The sequence below is a fragment of the Hyperolius riggenbachi genome, chromosome 1 (assembly GCF_040937935.1).
Source record: "Hyperolius riggenbachi isolate aHypRig1 chromosome 1, aHypRig1.pri, whole genome shotgun sequence".
Lineage (NCBI taxonomy): Eukaryota > Metazoa > Chordata > Amphibia > Anura > Hyperoliidae > Hyperolius > Hyperolius riggenbachi.
This window is the reverse complement of record NC_090646.1, coordinates 170521225-170540655: the sequence shown is the minus strand read 5'-3', so window position 1 is coordinate 170540655 and position 19431 is coordinate 170521225. Positions and strand designations below refer to the sequence as shown.

General features: G+C 39.4%; 1 protein-coding gene across 4 annotated transcripts in view; it reads left to right on the top strand.

The window, feature by feature from the left end:
- Positions 1 to 12219, top strand: part of NPY5R (neuropeptide Y receptor Y5) — a 134061-nt gene extending 121842 nt beyond the window's left edge. For 2 of the 4 annotated variants that reach the window (XM_068269420.1, XM_068269428.1), the window contains exon 2: positions 10524 to 12219. In XM_068269420.1, coding sequence (XP_068125521.1) covers positions 10533 to 11900 — 1368 coding nt within the window. In that variant the 5' untranslated portion in view covers positions 10524 to 10532 and the 3' untranslated portion in view covers positions 11901 to 12219. Of the gene's footprint in view, positions 1 to 10520 lie in introns of all 4 variants that reach the window. The other 2 variants (XM_068269436.1, XM_068269410.1) reach the window with 1 other exon arrangement.
- Positions 12220 to 19431: the final 7212 nt, after the last annotated feature.

Genomic DNA, 19431 nt, shown 5'->3' with positions numbered 1-19431 from the left:
ATAGTGATTAACCAATTTATTGCAAATATATTTTTATAATGATGATCTAATGTAATGTTCATTCTATGACAAATTTATGATGCCTGAATGAAATCCATCAGGCTGAAATTAGAAATGACAATGATGTCATCAGTATATTAATATTTATGAATTGAAAGCAGATTTTCAAAATTGTTTTGCAATGAGTCAGTGTTGGTTTCAGAAAAATGGGAAATAAAAATAAAAACAGGTTGTTTTGTTCATTTCACATTTCATAATGTACAAGTGGCTAGACATGGCAGGATCTGGTTGTGTGAGCCAAATATTTGGCCCAGATTGTTCCTGCATTAGATCGATCACAATCTCTGCTATACACAAGTATTACCAAATCACTGTGGCTAAAAAAGTCTGTATCCTAACTACATTTCTGCACCCTTTCAGGGCACTAGAAGGTGCCATGTGAATCATATGATAAAGGGACACTGTAATGAGAGGGTGTGAAGGCTGCAGTGGTGGGCCAAAATTTCGCACATGCGAAATTTTGCATAGAAATTCGCAATTACGCATTGTAATTGTAATGCAAAATTCCAGAGAAAATCGTAATTAATTTCATATGTAATAGTAGTATTTCAACATTTAATTTAATTTGTCTCTTAATTTTCGCAAAATTTCGCATAATTTTGTGCTGAATTTAGAGGTTAATAGCAAAGCCCCCATACATGCTATTGCTACCAAAATTACTACGTATGTTAAGCAGAACAGTGGGTATCAGTCACAAATATAATTTTTCAAAAAGTCCTTGTAGTTTTTGAGAAACTCGATTTTAAATGCAATGAAAAATGTTTTTTAAACTGTCATTTTTCTAAGTTCAAAAAACATTTTTTACTTGCATTTTTAAAATCTAGTTTCTCAAAAAACTATAAGGTCTTTATGCAAAATTATTTGTATGACTTGTAGCCACTATTCCCCTTAATATATGCAGGTATTCCCCGGTTAACGAACGAGATAGGAACTGTAGGCTCGTTCTTAACCTGAATCCGTCCTTAAGTCAGAACGCTGTGCCTTCTCTGTCCCCTGTGCTTCCAGTGTCCCCCCTCTGTGTCATCTCTGCCCCCCGTGCCCCCTTTCCTAATACAGAGTATGTGCAGCAGAAGCGATTACAAGTCTTACCAATAGCATGTATGGGGGCTTTGCTATTCACTGCTAAAACTGTCAAGAAATTACGAAAAATTTCACGAAAATGTTATGCGAAATTACGAATGACTACACTAAATCAATAAAATTTGCAAAACGTAATTACGTATAAGCGTAGCAAATAAGCGTATAACCAGCAAGTCTCCTAAAAATTTTGAAAGATATTTCATGGTGTTTACAGCACTGTTGTACACCAGTTCATAGACTGTACAAAAGGTTTACCTTCATGATGCTATGGTGAAACCAATACAACTACAATGGCCCATATCATGTTAACTTTTATCCTGGGCTTTCTCCAAGGAAATTTTTTCAAACCTTACCAATAAAATGCATTTAAAGCTCCTACCAAATGACTAAAATTATAACTTTTTTAAGATGATTTTTAGTACTTTTTGAATTGCTGAAAAGTAAAATTATCTCCTGGGATAGAACTCGGGAGCAAAGTTACCAGTAATTGGACAAGGGCCAAAATGTTATATAATCTTGAACCAAAACACTTAGATTAAATCCACAACATTCATTAAATTATGTTTGCTTTTAATTCCCAAATGGCTTTGATGAAGTTGGTACAGCTCCCTATTTGCGGTTTTATATGCAGTGGCTTTTATTGAAAAATACAAACGGTTAAGATATACTGCACAGTAATAATGATACAATAGGAAGAAACACCTCGCATTGGGAGCTGTCATTGTAAAAGTCTTGGGAAAAAAATTCACAGATCATATAAGCAGTATGCTTTCAAGTCATCAATTCATTACCACTATAAAGTACATCCTTCTTTTGAAAAGCTTTAAATTTCAGTAGCAAGCCGATACTTCGGACTTCAGTAACTAAAAATAAAAAGTGAACACCATAAGACCATAAACTCAGTTTAGTATATACTGTAATTTACAGAAGCTTTAAATCTACTACATAGAAACAGCTTCCCATTATTTTCCCTTTCAGTAAACAAGATTGTTGTATAAAACCCTGTGTATTCTGCACTGCAATAAAACAAATCCTATGAAAAAGACTGGACATATGCTGATTCCTTGTGGAGGAGGGATGCCCCTGTAGGACTACGCTCAATGCACCTCACCACAACTGAAAGGAGAATGAAATAGAAAGGTGTATGCTTTAAAACTCATACACACGTCCAACTTAATGCACAACCAACCGCACAACATGACCAACCGCACAACAAGTTGTTGAAACAACAAGTACGTACACACGCCAACCAACTAAACAACCAACTCACTTAAATACTATGCGGGCAAGCTACACGACAAACTGGACAACATCTCCGCACTTAAAAACAACAAAGTTAATCAGGAAACATCCATGCACATGTATATTTTCTATAAACTGCCTTCAGTTCTTTTACCTCTACTCTGAGGCTTGACTTATTTCTTATGAAGCACATTACAAAGATCTTCTGCCTCTGATTTAAGGATTGACAAAACATTTTAAGCACTTCAGGACCATAGGCTTACACCCCCCCCCCCCCCCCTAGTGACCAGGCTATTTTTACTAAGTAGGGCTCTGCAGCTTTAAGTGCTCGCTGCAGAGCCATACAAGTCAGCACACAAGTGATCTCTCCCCCCTTTTCTGCCCACCAACAGAGATTTATGTTGGTGGGTTCTGATCACTGCCGGCATGTTTGTTTATTTATTTCTATATTTGTTTATTTTTTTTAAATTACATTTCCCTATTTTTAATTTATTTTTCCCTCCCTCCCTCCCCCTGCCAGCCAATCACTGCAATTGGCTGTCATAGGCATCAGCCCATGACAGCCAATCGCTCCTGTGCCTCCCACACAAAAAAACGCTAAAAAAAACAGCTAAAAACGCTGGAGGACTTCAATTGTGTGACTGATAGAGTCTTGAATCATAAAATGTAACCTTTAACTAGTCATAAAAACATGCATGTGAACAGGTATCGTATATGCTTGCATATAAATGACCTGAATATAAACTGAGTTACTAACTTTTCCCTTGAGAAACCCAAAACATAGTTTAACTTGAGTAGAAACCTAGGGTAGAAGCCTAGGACACCACTTTTAACGTTTCATACATAGCAAACATGCGTTATGCCATTGTGTACCTTCATCCTCCCCAGCAATATTATAATGTGGCTGGTGTGTTTCCCCTATTCTCCCTCTACCTTATATTATGCAAAGCAAGTAACCGCAACAGAGCAGAACCACTTGTCTAACATCAGGTCCCTAAGTTTGCTTGTGACATCGGGAGCCTACAGAGAGACAAATCTGCACTGTGGTCGGAGAGGCACAGTGTGCAAGTAGAGAAGAGAACTTGGTGATAGACAGGTAATTCTGCTCCCCTGCACCCTCATTGCATAATGTAAGGGGGTAGGGAAAAACACACTAGCCATGCTATATTGTTGCCAAGGGGGAGAGGGGAAGGTACACTATGGAACAATTTGTGTTTGCCGTGGGGGGAGGGTACACAATGGTACAGTTCATGTTTGCAAAATGAGGGGGGGGGAGGTATAGACACTTGGCCACAATACACATTTGCCCATAGGAAGGAGAGATACACACTAATCACACTACTTACAACATAGTATAGACCAAGATCAGTGGCGTAGCTAAGGAGCTGTGGGCCCCGATGCAAGTTTTACAATGGGCCCCCCAAGCACTCTATACATAACCATTGATACGGCACACCAAAACCTGGCGATGGCAACTACAGTGTCAGAGGTGCAAGAAGGGGATGGGGAACAGTTTGTTAATGATTACCACTATTCAAAGTACCTATAGAAGTGATTATTATGAGCACAGGACCAATAGAGAGCTAATACTGTAGTTGAGGGAGGGCCCTTCGGGGCCCCTCTAGCCCAAGGGCCCCGATGCGGTCGCTACCTCTGCACCCCCTATTGCTACGCCCCTGACCAAGATGCTTTTCTAATGGGCATTTTGGATGCAGATAATGTCAGTTCATGTTCGAGAACATACGGTAAGTATGAAAATAGCCAATACGTCCTGGTATTATAACCAGTTTCAAACGCAGCCCACAAGAACATGTTAAATAATATTTTAATCTGAAAATAATATAGTATTGTAAAAATGCATAAATTTATATGACAGTATGACAACTTGAATTTAAGTAGTACATGACCTATAATTAGCTGTTAACATCAGCATATTGCCATGTGGGAAATTAGCAGCCTTTTAGAATTTTAGCTTCTGTCTGGCTCCTACAGTTTACGATGCAAGAAAACACAGAGCAGACTACTGTTTGAAATAAAGGTTTGTGTTTTGCTCTTTCAAACCTTTTACTTTCCCCCAGGCCATCACGTTATACAAGCTTTAGTTTGCTGTGCTTATGTCTTCACAGAAAGGGGCAGTGAGAAAACAGCCTTTAGACGTTTTAATGTGTCATACTGTAATCTCATAAAATTAGATCAGATTAACTAAACTCTTATTTTGCTATGTATATAATCTAGATAATGCTTGACATTTTAGTGCGGACTGCGGAGGAGATGTCCTTGAAGTAACGTAATGGAATAACTTACATAATTCTGTTTCTTTCAGGAAGATATTGGGCTGATCCAATTCACTTTTTTCTCCTAAGTTTTCTCCTAGTTAATATTTTACATCCTACCTAATAATAGGCAAGCGTCCCATCGTCTGTCCGTGTGTCAGTGCTTTTTAGCACTGCACATGTGCAGGGACAAGACGCAGAGACACTGCTGAGAGCCAGAGAAGGACTGGGCCAGAAGGGGAGGTAGTGTGTGTGCGCACGCGCGGGGGCAGCGTGCGCGCACACGGCGGATTACTGACAGACCTACCCCATTTTTAAACGGGCTAAGGTCACTAGTCTAATTAATAAAATGCCTCCAGCAAGCAAGAAAATACTCAAAATTACATTGACAGTACTTTTTCACCTACTTCGTACTTTTTCAATTACTTAAAAGTTATTTTAAACAGAAAATAAAAATGATCTCCTAGTAGAAAACTTAGGAGAAGAAGTGAATTGGATCAGGCCCTTTGATGTATACCTAGAATTATGTTTTAGCTTCAGAATGAAAGTACCATATTTTTCAGTCTATAAAACGCTCCTGATCATAAGATGCACCTAGGGTTAGAGGACAAAAAAATATACTAAACCTGGTGCATCCATGGTAAAGGGGCATCTTGTGGATTATGCCCCTTTTTCAACTCATGCCTCCTTGTACCTCTTGTGGCTCCCTGTGTCCTCCTCTGTCCCCCTTGTGTTTTCCTGTTTCCCCCATGTGTCCGCCTCTGTCCTCCTTGTGTCCTCCTCTATGCCCAATTTGTGTCTTCGTTGTGTCCTCCTCTGTGCTCCTTTGTGTCCCCCTGTGTCCTCCATTTGTCCCCCTGTGCCCTCCTCTGCATGGGCACAGTACAGGTAGTCCCAGACATTGCGGCAGGATGAAGGTTCGTATTGGCAGACGTTCACAAGTCAGGAATTCCCTGCATTTGGACTATACGACGCAGTGGCCCATATACAATTTACTTTTTCTCCTAGGAGATAATTTTCATATTCTCTACAAAATAACTTTGAAGGATGTTACAATTGAAAAAATATCCAAAAAGTTGTCAGAAAAGGACTATCAAAATTATTTTGAGTATTTTCTTGCTTGCTAGTGGTTAAAAATGTATGTTTCATACAAATTAATGTACAGGGCGTATTAAAATTTCACCGTGGAGAAAACTCAGGAGAAAAAAAGTGAATTGCATATGGGCCCGTGACTGTTTTTCCTCACATTTGGGGGAGAAAAAGTGAATCTTATAGTCCCAAAAATACAGTATGTACCTTACAATAATGTATTTCAGGTGTATGTATTTAGCTAGCCATGTGGTTAATTAAAAAATTAAGTAATTTTTTTTATACTCAGTGTTCGTTTAAGTATAACTTAAGTGTTCATATTTGAAACAGCAAAGGGTTAAATAAAATGGGTTCTTCTATTGTATAGGATTCCTAGGGTCTCTCACCAGAACATGATAAACAGTGGGTATATTCTGCATCTGTTGGTGGTGTACCCACTCCGGAATACTGTGAATTGGCTGAGATTCTTTTCCAAGTACTTGCTGATGTGAGAGGGGCAACTGGATAATGTTTGAGCCACTGACTAGGGTTAGAATCCCAGTCAAGCTAGTACTTAAAACATGACTTTCACATTCTCAAAAATCACACTATATTACCAACAATTCATATGTAGATAAGAGTACCCCTCCTCCCAAACATAAATATTGATAAGACATATTGTAGGTCTGCAGGCATTTCCGGGGATAATAGTACCAACTTAGTATAATTCAGGAAGTCACGTGTCATTGATTACACCTTAATATTTGAAACTTTTGAACATAGTTAAAAACAGACCCATTTCACAAATACATGGTTATAAAAAGGAACCATCATTATGGTCCAGGAATAAGCACAATAAATATCACCATTTCACAAGTATATGTTTTTCTTCACAGACCTTATTTGGTCAAGTAAAGCAGAGCATCTATCTTGTTAGAGGTATAAATGTCGGAGCTGGGAAAAAAGGGCGCAGGCAGCTAGTGGACAAAAAGGGCGCCGCCATTCACTCCCATAATAAATAGCGTTTAATGGGCGCCGAGCAGGAAAAAAGGGCGCCGGAGCTAAATAAAGTTTACAAACGGCGCCCGGAGATGTTTAATGATTTATAACTGAGCTTGTGGTGATTTACGTTTATAAAATGCACCCGTGCCGAATAACGTTTATGAAAATACTAAACATATTTATCTTATTTAAATAATTAAAACATTATTTAAAGTTTTATCCCTTACTGTTTGTAAAACATTATTATTCACAAAATAAAGCGATCAGTACGTAACGTAAATTGCAAAATATTTTTTGCATCCACAATTAGTAAAACATTATTATCCACATAATAAAGGGGGGTCTTAGGTTTAGGCACCACCAGGGGGGTCTTAGGTTTAGGCACCAACAGGGGGTCTTAGCTTTAGGCACCAACAGGGGGGTCTTAGGTTTAGGCACCAACAGGGGGGTCTTAGGTTTAGGCACCAACAGGGGGGTCTTAGGTTTAGGCACCAACAGGGGGGTCTAGGGGTTAGGGGTAGGTACAGGGAGGGTTACTTAGGCACCAACAGGGGGGGTCTTAGGTTTAGGCACCAACAGGGGGGTCTTAGGTTTAGGCACCAACAGGGGGGTCTTAGGTTTAGGCACCAACAGGGGGGTCTAGGGGTTAGGGGTAGGTACAGGGAGGGTTACTTAGGCACCAACAGGGGGGATCTTAGGTTTAGGCACCAACAGGGGGGTCTTAGGTTTAGGCACCAACAGGGGGGTCTTAGGTTTAGGCACCAACAGGGGGGTCTTAGGTTTAGGCACCAACAGGGGGGTCTAGAGGTTAGGGGTAGGTACAGGGAGGGTTATTTAGGCACCAACAGGGGGGTCTTAGGTTTAGGCACCAACAGGGGGATCTTAGGTTTAGGCACCAACAGGGGGGTCTAGGGGTTAGGGATAGGTACAGGGAGGGTTCTGTGTAAGAGTAGGCTTAGGTATAGTTTTAGTAAAATTTTAGTAATAATTAGTAACTTATTACGAACGTAGTTATATTTATATCATCGTTATAAAGAATATTTTCAGATTTTATTATAAGAACAAACCATAAATGAAGGTTATTCACAATAATATACAATTATAACAATTAAACATATATTATTGTTTTTTTAATAAACGTAATTATAAGTTTAACTTTTGAAACAGGGAAGATTAACGTTTTCACAATTTCCGATTTCATAAACATTATTTAATGATTTATAATTTTGTTAAACATTATTTGTAAACGAAATATAGCACACTATTTTTATAAACCTTATTAATGATTAATTATTATTTAGAGTTTACACCCCGCGCCCTTTTTGTCCGGGCGCTCTTTTTGTACGTACGCATAAATGTCCTCTATCAGCCATCAGATCTAATACTCAAATTCTCTACACAACTTTTTTATGCATATATATTTCAGAGCCAAGCACTAGGCTCAACGCGTTTCGTGAAGGTAGAAACCTCACTTCCTCAGGATATGTTCAGTTCTTGAAAAAAAACGATTAAATGCCCCTTAATGAGGGGTAATCCCTAAATGCTGCTTAATTAGAGATAGCCCATAGACACAACTTCAGTGAATATTTAGATGTGAGCATAAATTATTGGAATGACTCATAGACCCCCTACAGCATCAGCATGGAAAAGAGAGAGCACTGTGAGAGTGTTGCTAGAGGGGCAGGTGGATTGCATTTGAGCCATTTATTAGGGTTTGACTCTCAGTCAAGCCAGTACGTAAAACAGTAAGGAGTATGTGGGCAAGGCTCTCTAATGCTCCTGGTCGCCCTTTGAAGAGTGCTGTAAGTGGGTGCATCTCTAAAACTAACATTTTCCACCAGGAAAAAAGTGCAATATGTTATTTATCTTGTCTTAACACTGTTACATTGCAATGCCAAATGATCATACATCACAGCCAGGCCGTTATCTGAATGGAGTTTGTAGGTTCTCTTATGTTTTCATGTGTTATCTCCAGGTGCTCCAGTTTCCCCATGGAACCAAAATATAGTAGGGTAGTTGGCTTCTCACAAAATTGACCTTAGAATGTTATAGGCTTAAGATTTTGAGCTCTGTCTCTCATAATACATTTAGTAATTTTACTTGTTCAAGGTACTCTTTAACTCCTTTGGGACTGCCTAAGCCTGATGCAGCATAGTTTTAACGATGCCAGCTCCCATGCATGGGACATGATGGCACATCCTTGTTGGCATAGACATTATGGAGAGATGTTAAATTATATTACTTGCAGTATGTTTGTGTCAATATTGGGATCGTTTTTTTCCCTTACTTCCTGTCTCAAGTCTCTAGAACCTCCATAGGTTTACATTTTTTATTTTGAACCCTGTTGAATTTCATGGAGAGGAAATTAGGGTCAGTAATAAAAAAAAATTAAAAAACGTAATGATGTATAACATTTTCCCACTCTGCTTTCTCAGTCTATACAGATGAGATTTACCCACTGCTTATCAGGACAGAAAGTAAGGGTGAATTCTTCCCATAAGGATACAAGCCAGTTAAAACACCAAAAAAGGTTTAACCCCTTTCCATATTATCCATTATTAAAATATGTTTTTTTCCTGGACGTAGAGTTAAAGACTGCACATAAACTGTGGGCATATATACCCTGTTTAGTTTTCAGTGGTTCGGTTAGGGTACTAACAAGGTAAAACACCAAAAAAGGTTTTAAGCCCTTTTGCATATTATACAAAATTAAAATACATATTTTTCCTGAAATTAGGTTAAAGATTGCACATAAACTGTGGACATATCATCTGTTTAGTTTTCAGTGGTCCACTACAGGGCCATATACTGGGATGGAAGGGGTGTCCCTCAAAAAAAGATCAATTGATTTTGATTGGCAATTAAGGGATAAAATAAACAAGAAACAGCTTACCTGAAGAAGTAAACCACTAGCATAAGAACACTAGGTTATTTAATGAAACACTAAATGCATTTCGCTGGTCACAGCCTGCCTCCTCAGGTTAATACAAAATGTTGTAGTAAAAACTTAAACTCCCAAGATATCTAAAATGTGAAAAAATAAATATGTATAATATAGGCATTTTGATAAGAGCAGGGGTATAAATTATTTATGAACAATTAAAAATACAATCCAATACAAAATCCATAAAAAATAAAAATCCATAAAAAAAAATAAAAATCCATATCCTTTTCACGATACATGATACAATAAATGTTCAAATTTAAAATGAATTATCTTTTATAGTTCATGACCCATTAGAAATTAATGTGTGTAATTCATACAGCCTAATCCAGAGCCTATAGTTATATCAAGCATCTTTTATTGGAAATCAATTATTATTATGCATAATAATAACAATACAAATTATAATAATGATGATGATAGCAAACATTATAATACATATTCCGTTCATATGAATTTTGGGTTGCGGGCAGTTACAAGTGTGGATTTTACAACTCCCACTTGTGAGTAATTTTTATTCATAAAGGCATACCTGGTATAGTAAATTGCAATACCATGAAGGGCTCCTGTGTTGTATGTGTTTTTGATCCTCTGGAAGGTCCTTGGAACCACACCAGATTGATTTTTTTTTTACTTTGAATCCTCTTATTTATCAACAACAACACTGGAGGAAACACCTGTCTGTGTCTTCAGTCCAAAAAAGTGTATGGGTGTGCATTTTCCTGTACCTTTTTCTGCATTAAGTAAAGCATATTTTGTCATGTAGACTTCACAAGCCAATCAATACTACTATGGTAGGATGCTGTGACTTTTACTTGGGTTTACTAATTACTTTTCTTTGTATTTTAAAGCAGTGCTGTGAAATGGATTTGGACGTAAAAGACTTTATTAATAGAACAGTTACAAAGGAAGAGAACAGCACGTTGGATGCAACAGCCACCAATTTTCCAGCATGGGAGGATTACAACAGCAGCGTGGATGACATACGATATTTTCTAATCGGGTTGTACACTTTTGTAAGCCTGCTTGGCTTTATGGGAAATCTCCTCATTCTACTGGCTATTTTCAGGAAGCGCAAACAGAAAACTATAATTAACTACCTCATTGGAAACCTGGCCTTTTCAGACATTCTGGTTGTTCTTTTTTGTTCACCGTTTACATTAACATGTGTTTTGCTTGACCAGTGGATTTTTGGCGAAGTCATGTGTCACGTTGTGCCTTTTCTCCAATGTGTCTCTGTCCTCATCTCTACCCTAATGCTTATGTCTATTGCCCTGGTTAGATACCATATGATTAAACACCCTCTCTCTGCCAACTTAACCGCCAATCACGGGTACTTTTTGATTGCCACCGTCTGGACTTTAGGCTTTACCATATGTTCCCCTTTGCCAGTTTTTCATAAAATCATAAATTTGAGAGAAGCATTCAATCTAGAGCCTATCATGAATAGTTATCTGTGCATTGAGTCCTGGCCATCTGATTCATACAGAATTGCTTTTACCATATCATTATTGCTGGTGCAGTACATATTACCACTGTTTTGTTTAACCATAAGTCACACAAGTGTGTGTAGAAGCATAAGTTCAAGGTTACCTAACAGAGATATCAAAGTTGAAGAAAATGAGATGATTAATTTAACCCTCCAGCAGCCTAAATCTAAGAGATCCGTGGTTGAAATGTGTAGCAGTCGTAGGTGGAGTTACTCTTGTGTCCGCAAGCACAGGAAGCGCTACAGCAAAAAATCAGCCAGTGTTGTCCCAGCAATACTGAGACGACACCAGGAAAGTAATACAGGGGACATCCCAGAAACAACAACCACAGAAAGGAGCCACACAATCCCCACTAGTGTTCATACCGTTCCTTCCAGCCTTTTTTTACCAGGAGTGCCCATATGCTTTGAAATGAAGCCAGAAGAGAATTCTGAGCTCAACAACATGAACTCCGTCTCTAAATCCATAACCCGAATAAAGAAAAGATCTAGACGCGTCTTCTGCAGACTGACAGTATTGATCTTGGCTTTTGCTGTCAGTTGGATGCCACTTCACCTCTTTCACCTTGTAACAGATTTTAATGCCAATCTAATTTCCAATCGACATTTCAAATTAGTTTATTGCATCTGTCACTTGCTTGGCATGGTCTCCTGTTGTCTAAATCCCATACTCTATGGATTTTTAAACGATGGTATAAAGGCTGACTTGATGTCTCTCATCCAGTGTTTCCAGGTATCATAGGCTAGGATGCAGCTGTTATTTTGTTTCATCTTAAAACAAAGCTGCAGCAAGCTTACCTTCAGGGCTAAGTAAATGACTGATCCTGGTTTGAAAGTTAGCCATGTGCCAAAATAATCCATTCACTACTGGTCTCTAATAGTGTCGACATGAAATTTCCAACCAGCTTTACAGTATTGTGTATGATCTCTATGAGGTCAATTTTAGTATTTTTACTGGTGTAAAAATGACATGCAGTATTTTTGTTGTTGTTGCTGTTATGTATTTTTTATGTATTTATTTTATTTGCAGTAACTATGTATGAGTTTAATCAGGATGTTTATTGTTCCAATTAAATGAATTCATTTAATTATCGATTAAATGATGTATTATTAAAAAGTGAATATTTGTTTCAAGGGGTTTAAGATGTTGTACATAAAATACTTTTTTTACATCAATAGTTCTTATATTGATATAAACGTGTTTGCAGGAAAATAAACAGATATAAGCTTTAAATTTGCAACCATATCTTCATAAAAATGTTTGATTTTTTTTCCTCTAATTATTATTTTTACGAAAACATAATTATATTTATGGAGCAGCTGTCATATTGTACATTTTTTGTAATATCATTAGGGAGTCTGGCTCACTAGTTTATTGTATATACTAAATGTATATTTTTACATTTTTCATACCGTACATTAAGAGCTTGCTATTGAGAAGATATTTTATCTCATGTGTTTTAATTTGTGAAATCTATACTATGGATAAATGCTGTTGCTATGTTACAATTTTGTGACTTTACTTTGCATCGCATTACAGCTTTATGTAATAAATTTGCTCTTTATTTTATAATAAATGTTTGCCAAAAGCATTTTAGAGCTGCTTTTGAACTGTACTGTGTGCAGTGCCTTTTAAAGAGAACCTGTACTGAGTAAAATTATTTAAAATAAACACATGAGGTAACTTCAATGAACATTAAATAGTTACCTTGCCATCAGTTCCTCTCAGAAGCTCACCATTTTCTTCTTACAGTAATCCTTTCCAGATCAGACAACATTTTGTCAGAACTGAAATATATCAGTTCCTGTCAGTTATATATCAGTTGCTGTCAGTTACAGCTGAGAGGAGAACTGATGTGTCCATGTTTCCCTATGGCTCAAGTGGGCGATGTTACAGTTTAACAGTATGCTGACCAGGAAGCTGTTATAGGGTAATAGCCATTTTCAAAATGGAGGACGGAGAATTCCATTGATCACAGTGGGCAAACAGGACGCAGGAGAGGAAAAATAGATTGAGGAGTAGACTACACAGGAGCTAAGTATGACTTGTGTATGTTTATTTTGTTTTCTAATCTTCAGTTCAGGTTTTCTTTAAGCTATTTTAATATTTATTTGTTACTAGTAGGGCTGGAAAAATGTGCCACCTATTTCTCCTCCCTAAGAAGTGCCACCGCCCCATTCCACCCCCTGCAAACAAGTATTTCAGCCAGTGCCTCTCCCTCACCATTGGGCAAAGTGTGTGTTCCTCAATTACCCAGCCCCCTCCCCACCTTCTGCATTATGCAGCATGTGTGCAACTAAGCACATTTACTTGGGGCCTGATTAATTAAGCTGCTCTGCTAAAGCAGCACAGCTCAATGTGCAGTAGTGCTCGCTAATCCACGCTTTACATAGCAGCGCTGGCTGCTATGTAGGAGCGTGCCTTCTCTTAGTTACACGCATTGCTTCCTTAGCAACATGCGAAAATTTCAATGCGGGCGGTGCTGTGAAGTAACACTACAGCAATACTTCACTAACAGCCGAAACTATGACAAATAACATGTTAATTGTCATGGTAGCCGTTGTTAGTGAAGTATTGCGGTAGCGTTACTTCACAGGACCGCCCGCATTGAAAGTTACATACGTTGCTAAGAAAGCAATGCGTGTAACTAAGGGAAGGCACGGTAGGCAGTCGCTACCGCGATACTTCACTTACAGCCGCTACTATGACAATGAACATATTCATTGTCATAGTAGCAGCTGTTAGTGAAGTATTTCGGTAGCGATACTTCACAGGACTGCCCGCATTAAAAGTTATGCTTGTTGCTAAGGAAGCAATACGCCTAACTAAGGGAAGGCACGCTTCTACACAGCACCAAGCACTGCTATGTAAAGCGAGGATTAGCAAGCAATACTTGATGAATTAAGCACTTGGTCTATAGCCTGGTCCCTTTCTCTTCTTGCACTAAGTCTCTCCTAGTTACATGCGGCTGCATCTACCATAGGTTTCTAATGTCACATGACATGCATTGGCAGCCTATAGAGTGATGCTGCTGCACTGTGGTAGGAGAGTTAGGGTGCAAAAGATGAAACTACCCTGCAATAGATCAGATAATTGTGCTTCCACTGTGCTGTTCTGCATATACAGATATTGCCTGCATCACCCCTAGATGTTGCCACCTGAATCCAATGATTCAGGTGGCTTCATGATAGGGCCAGCCCTGGTTAATAGATGAAACAAAAATTAGACTTCCATTGGTGTATCTGTGCAGGATACTGGAATATGTTTATTTCTTAAATCTGTGCTTATAAGGACCACATATAGCATCATATTTAATCTGCATCAATCAAATGTACTAACAAATGTGCAGTCTAAGGATCTTGATGCCCGTTCCTCAAGCAGAGTAGGTGCAGTGGAAGCCACATCAGGGATGTCTCACCTCTTCTATGGTGGTGTAACGTCCCATCGTGCTGCCTGGAAGCTACGCGGCCCTTCTTCTCTCCGTTCACTGTTCCCCCGGTGGCTTCTTATGCGACGCGTAATGACGTAATCAGGAGAAGCCCTCTAGTGGCGGCTCCTCCTGATTGCATCATTACATACGTAATGACGAAAGTTACATACGTTGCTAAGAAAGCAATGCGTGTAACTAAGGGAAGGCACGGTAGGCAGTCGCTACCGCAATACTTCACTTACAGCCGCTACTATGACAATGAACATATTCATTGTCATAGTAGCAGCTGTTAGTGAAGTATTTCGGTAGCGATACTTCACAGGACTGCCCGCATTAAAAGTTATGCTTGTTTCTAAGGAAGCAATACGCGTAACTAAGGGAAGGCACGCTTCTACACAGCACCAAGCACTGCTATGTAAAGCGAGGATTAGCAAGCAATACTTGATGAATTAAGCACTTGGTCTATAGCCTGGTCCCTTTCTCTTCTTGCACTAAGCCTCTACTAGTTACATGCGGCTGTGTCTACCATAGGTTTCTAATGTCACATGACATGCATTGGCAGCCTATAGAGTGATGCTGCTGCACTGTGGTAGGAGGGTTAGGGTGCAAAAGATGAAACTACCCTGCAATAGATCAGATAATTGTGCTTCCACTGTGCTGTTCTGCATATACAGATGTTACCTGCATCACCCCTAGATGTTGCCACCTGAATCCAATGATTCAGGTGGCTTCATGATAGGGCCAGCCCTGGTTAATAGATGAAACAAAAATTAGACTTCCATTGGTGTATCTGTGCAGGATACTGGAATATGTTTATTTCTTAAATCTGTGCTTATAAGGACCACATATAGCATCATATTTAATCTGCATCAATCAAATGTACTAACAAATGTGCAGTCTAAGGATCTAAGATCTTGATCTAAGTACGAAGTATACATGATTTTCAGTTATACAAAGTGCAATTTCATGAACATCATGAAACATCAGCAAATAAACCTGAATAATCAGCTCAGCCAAGTGTCCATGTGTATTATTATGGAGCAGGGGGTTAGGTGACAGCAGGTGGCCTTCCAAAAAGTAAACTTTGGCTAATATGTACCAGGGAAAAGTAGGACAGAAGTAGTACCATGGACTACATTAAAGGGTAGTAGCAAGTTAGTACTTTTTTTAATTGGCATTTAGTGATGTGATGCAATTCTCTCCTAAACATTTTAGTAAGGAGACTTTTTGATCTCTTCTTCATCTCAAGAGCGCATCTTGCATTCCTAACTTTGGCTTAAATTACTTTTTTCCTGGAATTCAGCGTGTACTCCTTGTTTATGAAGCCTGATGATATATGTGAACACATAGTACCAGTCCTACTTAGAACTTGCCTGTGTGCACTTTTTTTTATCTTTTTATCTTTTTGTTATTGCCAACTAGGTTGCCAAACCAGTGTATAACCTGTGCACTAGTAGTAACCTCTTGAAAATGAATGCCAGCTCTTCTGAAAACTTTTTGGAGGATATAAAACTTTAAGTATGGCTGTGCAAACACTTATCATAGCAGGATATTGATTAAAAAGTTCCATAAGTCATTGTTTTTGTGTGGAGGGGCTGGACAAACAGCAGTAATACAATTGTGATGTTAAGTATGCATACATGAAAAAAAAGGTGCCTGGAAAATAGGGGGCAGGGAATTGCCACTAGTAAAATATCGCTACAATTAGCGATATACTACTGCTGAATTCCGATAGTAAAATGATTACTGATATTTTACTATGGCTAAACCTAACCCTACTCTCACATAGAATCCCCCCTGGTGGTGCCTAACCCTAAGCCCCCCCACCCCAGTGCTGTCTGATCCTAAGAACCTCCTGGTGGTGCCTAAACCTAAGACCCCCCTGGTGCCTAACCCTAACCCCTGTGGCGTCTAACCTTACCTCTCCTCCTAACCCTTAATAAACCCTCTTCCGCAAAGCATGCAGGTAGAGAGGTAAATTTTGGCACCTGCTATGCATGCCGCAATTCACATTTTTGCAAGGTCCTTTACTATGCCACTAATCAGGCATCAGCGGGCGCTGAAATGTACCTCCATAGCTTTTTTCCATAAAGGTGGCGCCTTTTTTTGCCGTAGGGGTTTCTGCGCTCTTTTCTCATGTCTCCATTAAATATGGCTCAGATTTCAGAATAAGATTTTCAACCTTTAAACCCAACATAAGAATATTAAACTTCACAAAAGCTCTACAGGTAGCCCCCGACTTACAAACGCCCAACTTACGAATGACCCGCCGATACGAATGCCCGCCGATCCGCCGTGATGATGTCACAAAGTGAGGACTACCTCTTCTGATGCCCGTCCCTCAAGCAGAGTAGGTGCAGTGGAAGCCACATCAGGGACATCTCACCTGTTCTATGGCGGTGTAATGTCCCATCGTGCTGCCTGGAAGCTACGCGGCCCTTCTTCTCTCCGTTCACTGTTCCCCCGGTGGCTTCTTATGCGACGCATAATGACGTAATCAGGAGAAGCCCCCTAGTGGCGGCTTCTCCTGATTGCATCATTACGCGATGCATAAGAAGCCGCCGGGGGAACAGTGAACGGAGAGAGGATGGGCCGCGCAGCTTCCAGGCAGCATGATGGGACATTACACTGCCATGGAACAGGTGAGACATCCCTGAGGTGGCTTCTGCTGCGCTTACTCTGCTTAAGGAATGGGGCAAAGGTGGCACAAGGGAGACACACAAGGGGGCACAAGTGACACACAAGGGTGCACAAGTGGCACACAAGGGTGCACAAGTAAAACACATGGAGGCACAAGTGACACACAAGTGACACACAAAAACACAAACACTTTGCACCGCTTTGTGAATCAGGCCCCAAATATAGTTCAGCTGTCTCACTAGGATTTTCATGATATTTTCTCAGTTGCCTGCTAGACAAAAACCCAAGGTTTGAAGAGAGCTTACAAAGCATCAAACGAACCTCATTGTTGGAAGGTATCAGTTAGGAGAAGGGTACTTAAAATGTCCTTATGTCCATAGCATTAAATATAGGGGATAACAGTAATGTTGTCAAAAACTGGATGTCCCTTTAAATCCATTGAAATGACAACAAATCTAGTCAGGAAGGATGCCAAAAGACCTACAGCAACACCGAAGAAGCTGCAAGATTTTCTGGCAAGTATTGCTTGTGTACTACAAGGGACTCAGGGACAACACTCTCCCATTTACTCCATGTGTCTGGATGATGGGGTAGCGTTGCAAGATAGAAGCCTCTTCTGATAAAGAAAAACATCTAGGCAAAGCTAAAATTTAGAAAAACATGACATCAGATCTCCCAAAAGCATGTATAAAAATGTAGATTGGTCTGATAAGATCAAAGTTCAACTTTTTGGCCACAACTCCAAAAAGGTACATTCTATGCAGAAACAACAGTTTGCACCACCAAAAATAACACCATACCCATGGTGCAGCATATTGGTGGGAATATCATGTTTTGGGGTTGTTGTTTTTTCAGTTGGAACTGGGACTTTAGTCAAGTTTCATGAAAAGCAAAACTTTACCTCCCTGTGTACAAGTGGGGGACCAGGACAGGTAAAGGTAACTTAGCTGTCTTGCTACTTCTAGCCACTGCACTCTACCCACCCAACACTGGCACCTTCAGAGTTGGAACTTCCACTGTGACAGTGGAAGAGTTGGCAGATGGAGAGCAGCAGCTAGAGGTGACAATAAAGGTAAGTGAACTTCCCCTGCCTCTGCCCCAGCCCCCAACTTGCAGACAGGCAGGTACAGATTTGCTTTTCAAGAAAATGTGCAAACTCATTCTTACTGCTAGAAATCTGATGGTGAAGAGGAATTTTATATTTCAGCATGGCAATGACCCCAAGCATAACAATCAACAGAGAAATAAGTTCACCAAAAGTAAATAAAACATTTGGAATGGCCCTCCAGTGCCCACACCTAAATCCAAATGAAAGTCTGTTGGTTGACCTGAAGAAGGCTGCACACAAGAGAGGCCCTCTGAAAGACTGGCATGCTTTTGCAAGCAAGAGTAGGCAAATATTAATATTAATTAAAAGGTGCTTAATGGCAGTTTTACTGTAGGATAGTTAATGGACCCCATGCACCTGTTCTGAATGCAACTAGCTATTGTACTTTTTTTAAATAATATTTTTTCCACTAACAGATGGGTTTATTTTTCAATTAAATCGTCTGGGTAATAGGTCACATTAAAGGTGGAAAAAGTTTTGAAATAATTTTTTTCCGGCAATCTTTTCCTGGTCCGTCCTGCCTGTGTGCGGCATATTGGAAGTGGTGACTCCTGGCTTAGTTGTTGCCCAGATGCTGTACCATTTGTTGCTTTATATACAGTGCAGGTGGTTGATTCCTGGTTTAGTTGTCCAGAAGATGCTGTTCCATCTTTTGCTCTCTATACGGTGCAGATGTACTCAATTGTTTGCGAAGGCCTGAAGAAGGATCTACCCGAAACAAGTCGACGTTGTTGACTTATTAAACAATTGATCTTGTCATGTAATTTTTAGCCCCTTTTAATGGGATGTTATTTCTCAAGATGAATTTCTTTGAAGATCTGTGAATCAATTTTTGCACATTTTGATATATTAAACATTTAAAGAGACCTATAGATCAGTGCTGCTCATCCAATATTCGGGTATCCGAACTACCCAGATAATCCAAACTTTTTCCACTATCCGAACTTTGAATTGGAATTCGGATATCTTTGTAAATCCGAATAGCACTATCTGAGCAAATTCAGATTTTACATGTAAAATCCGAAATCCGGGCGGATAGTTGGTTAGGATATCCGAGCAGAGGCCTTCAATGGCGAAAATCCCTTTCGGAGGCA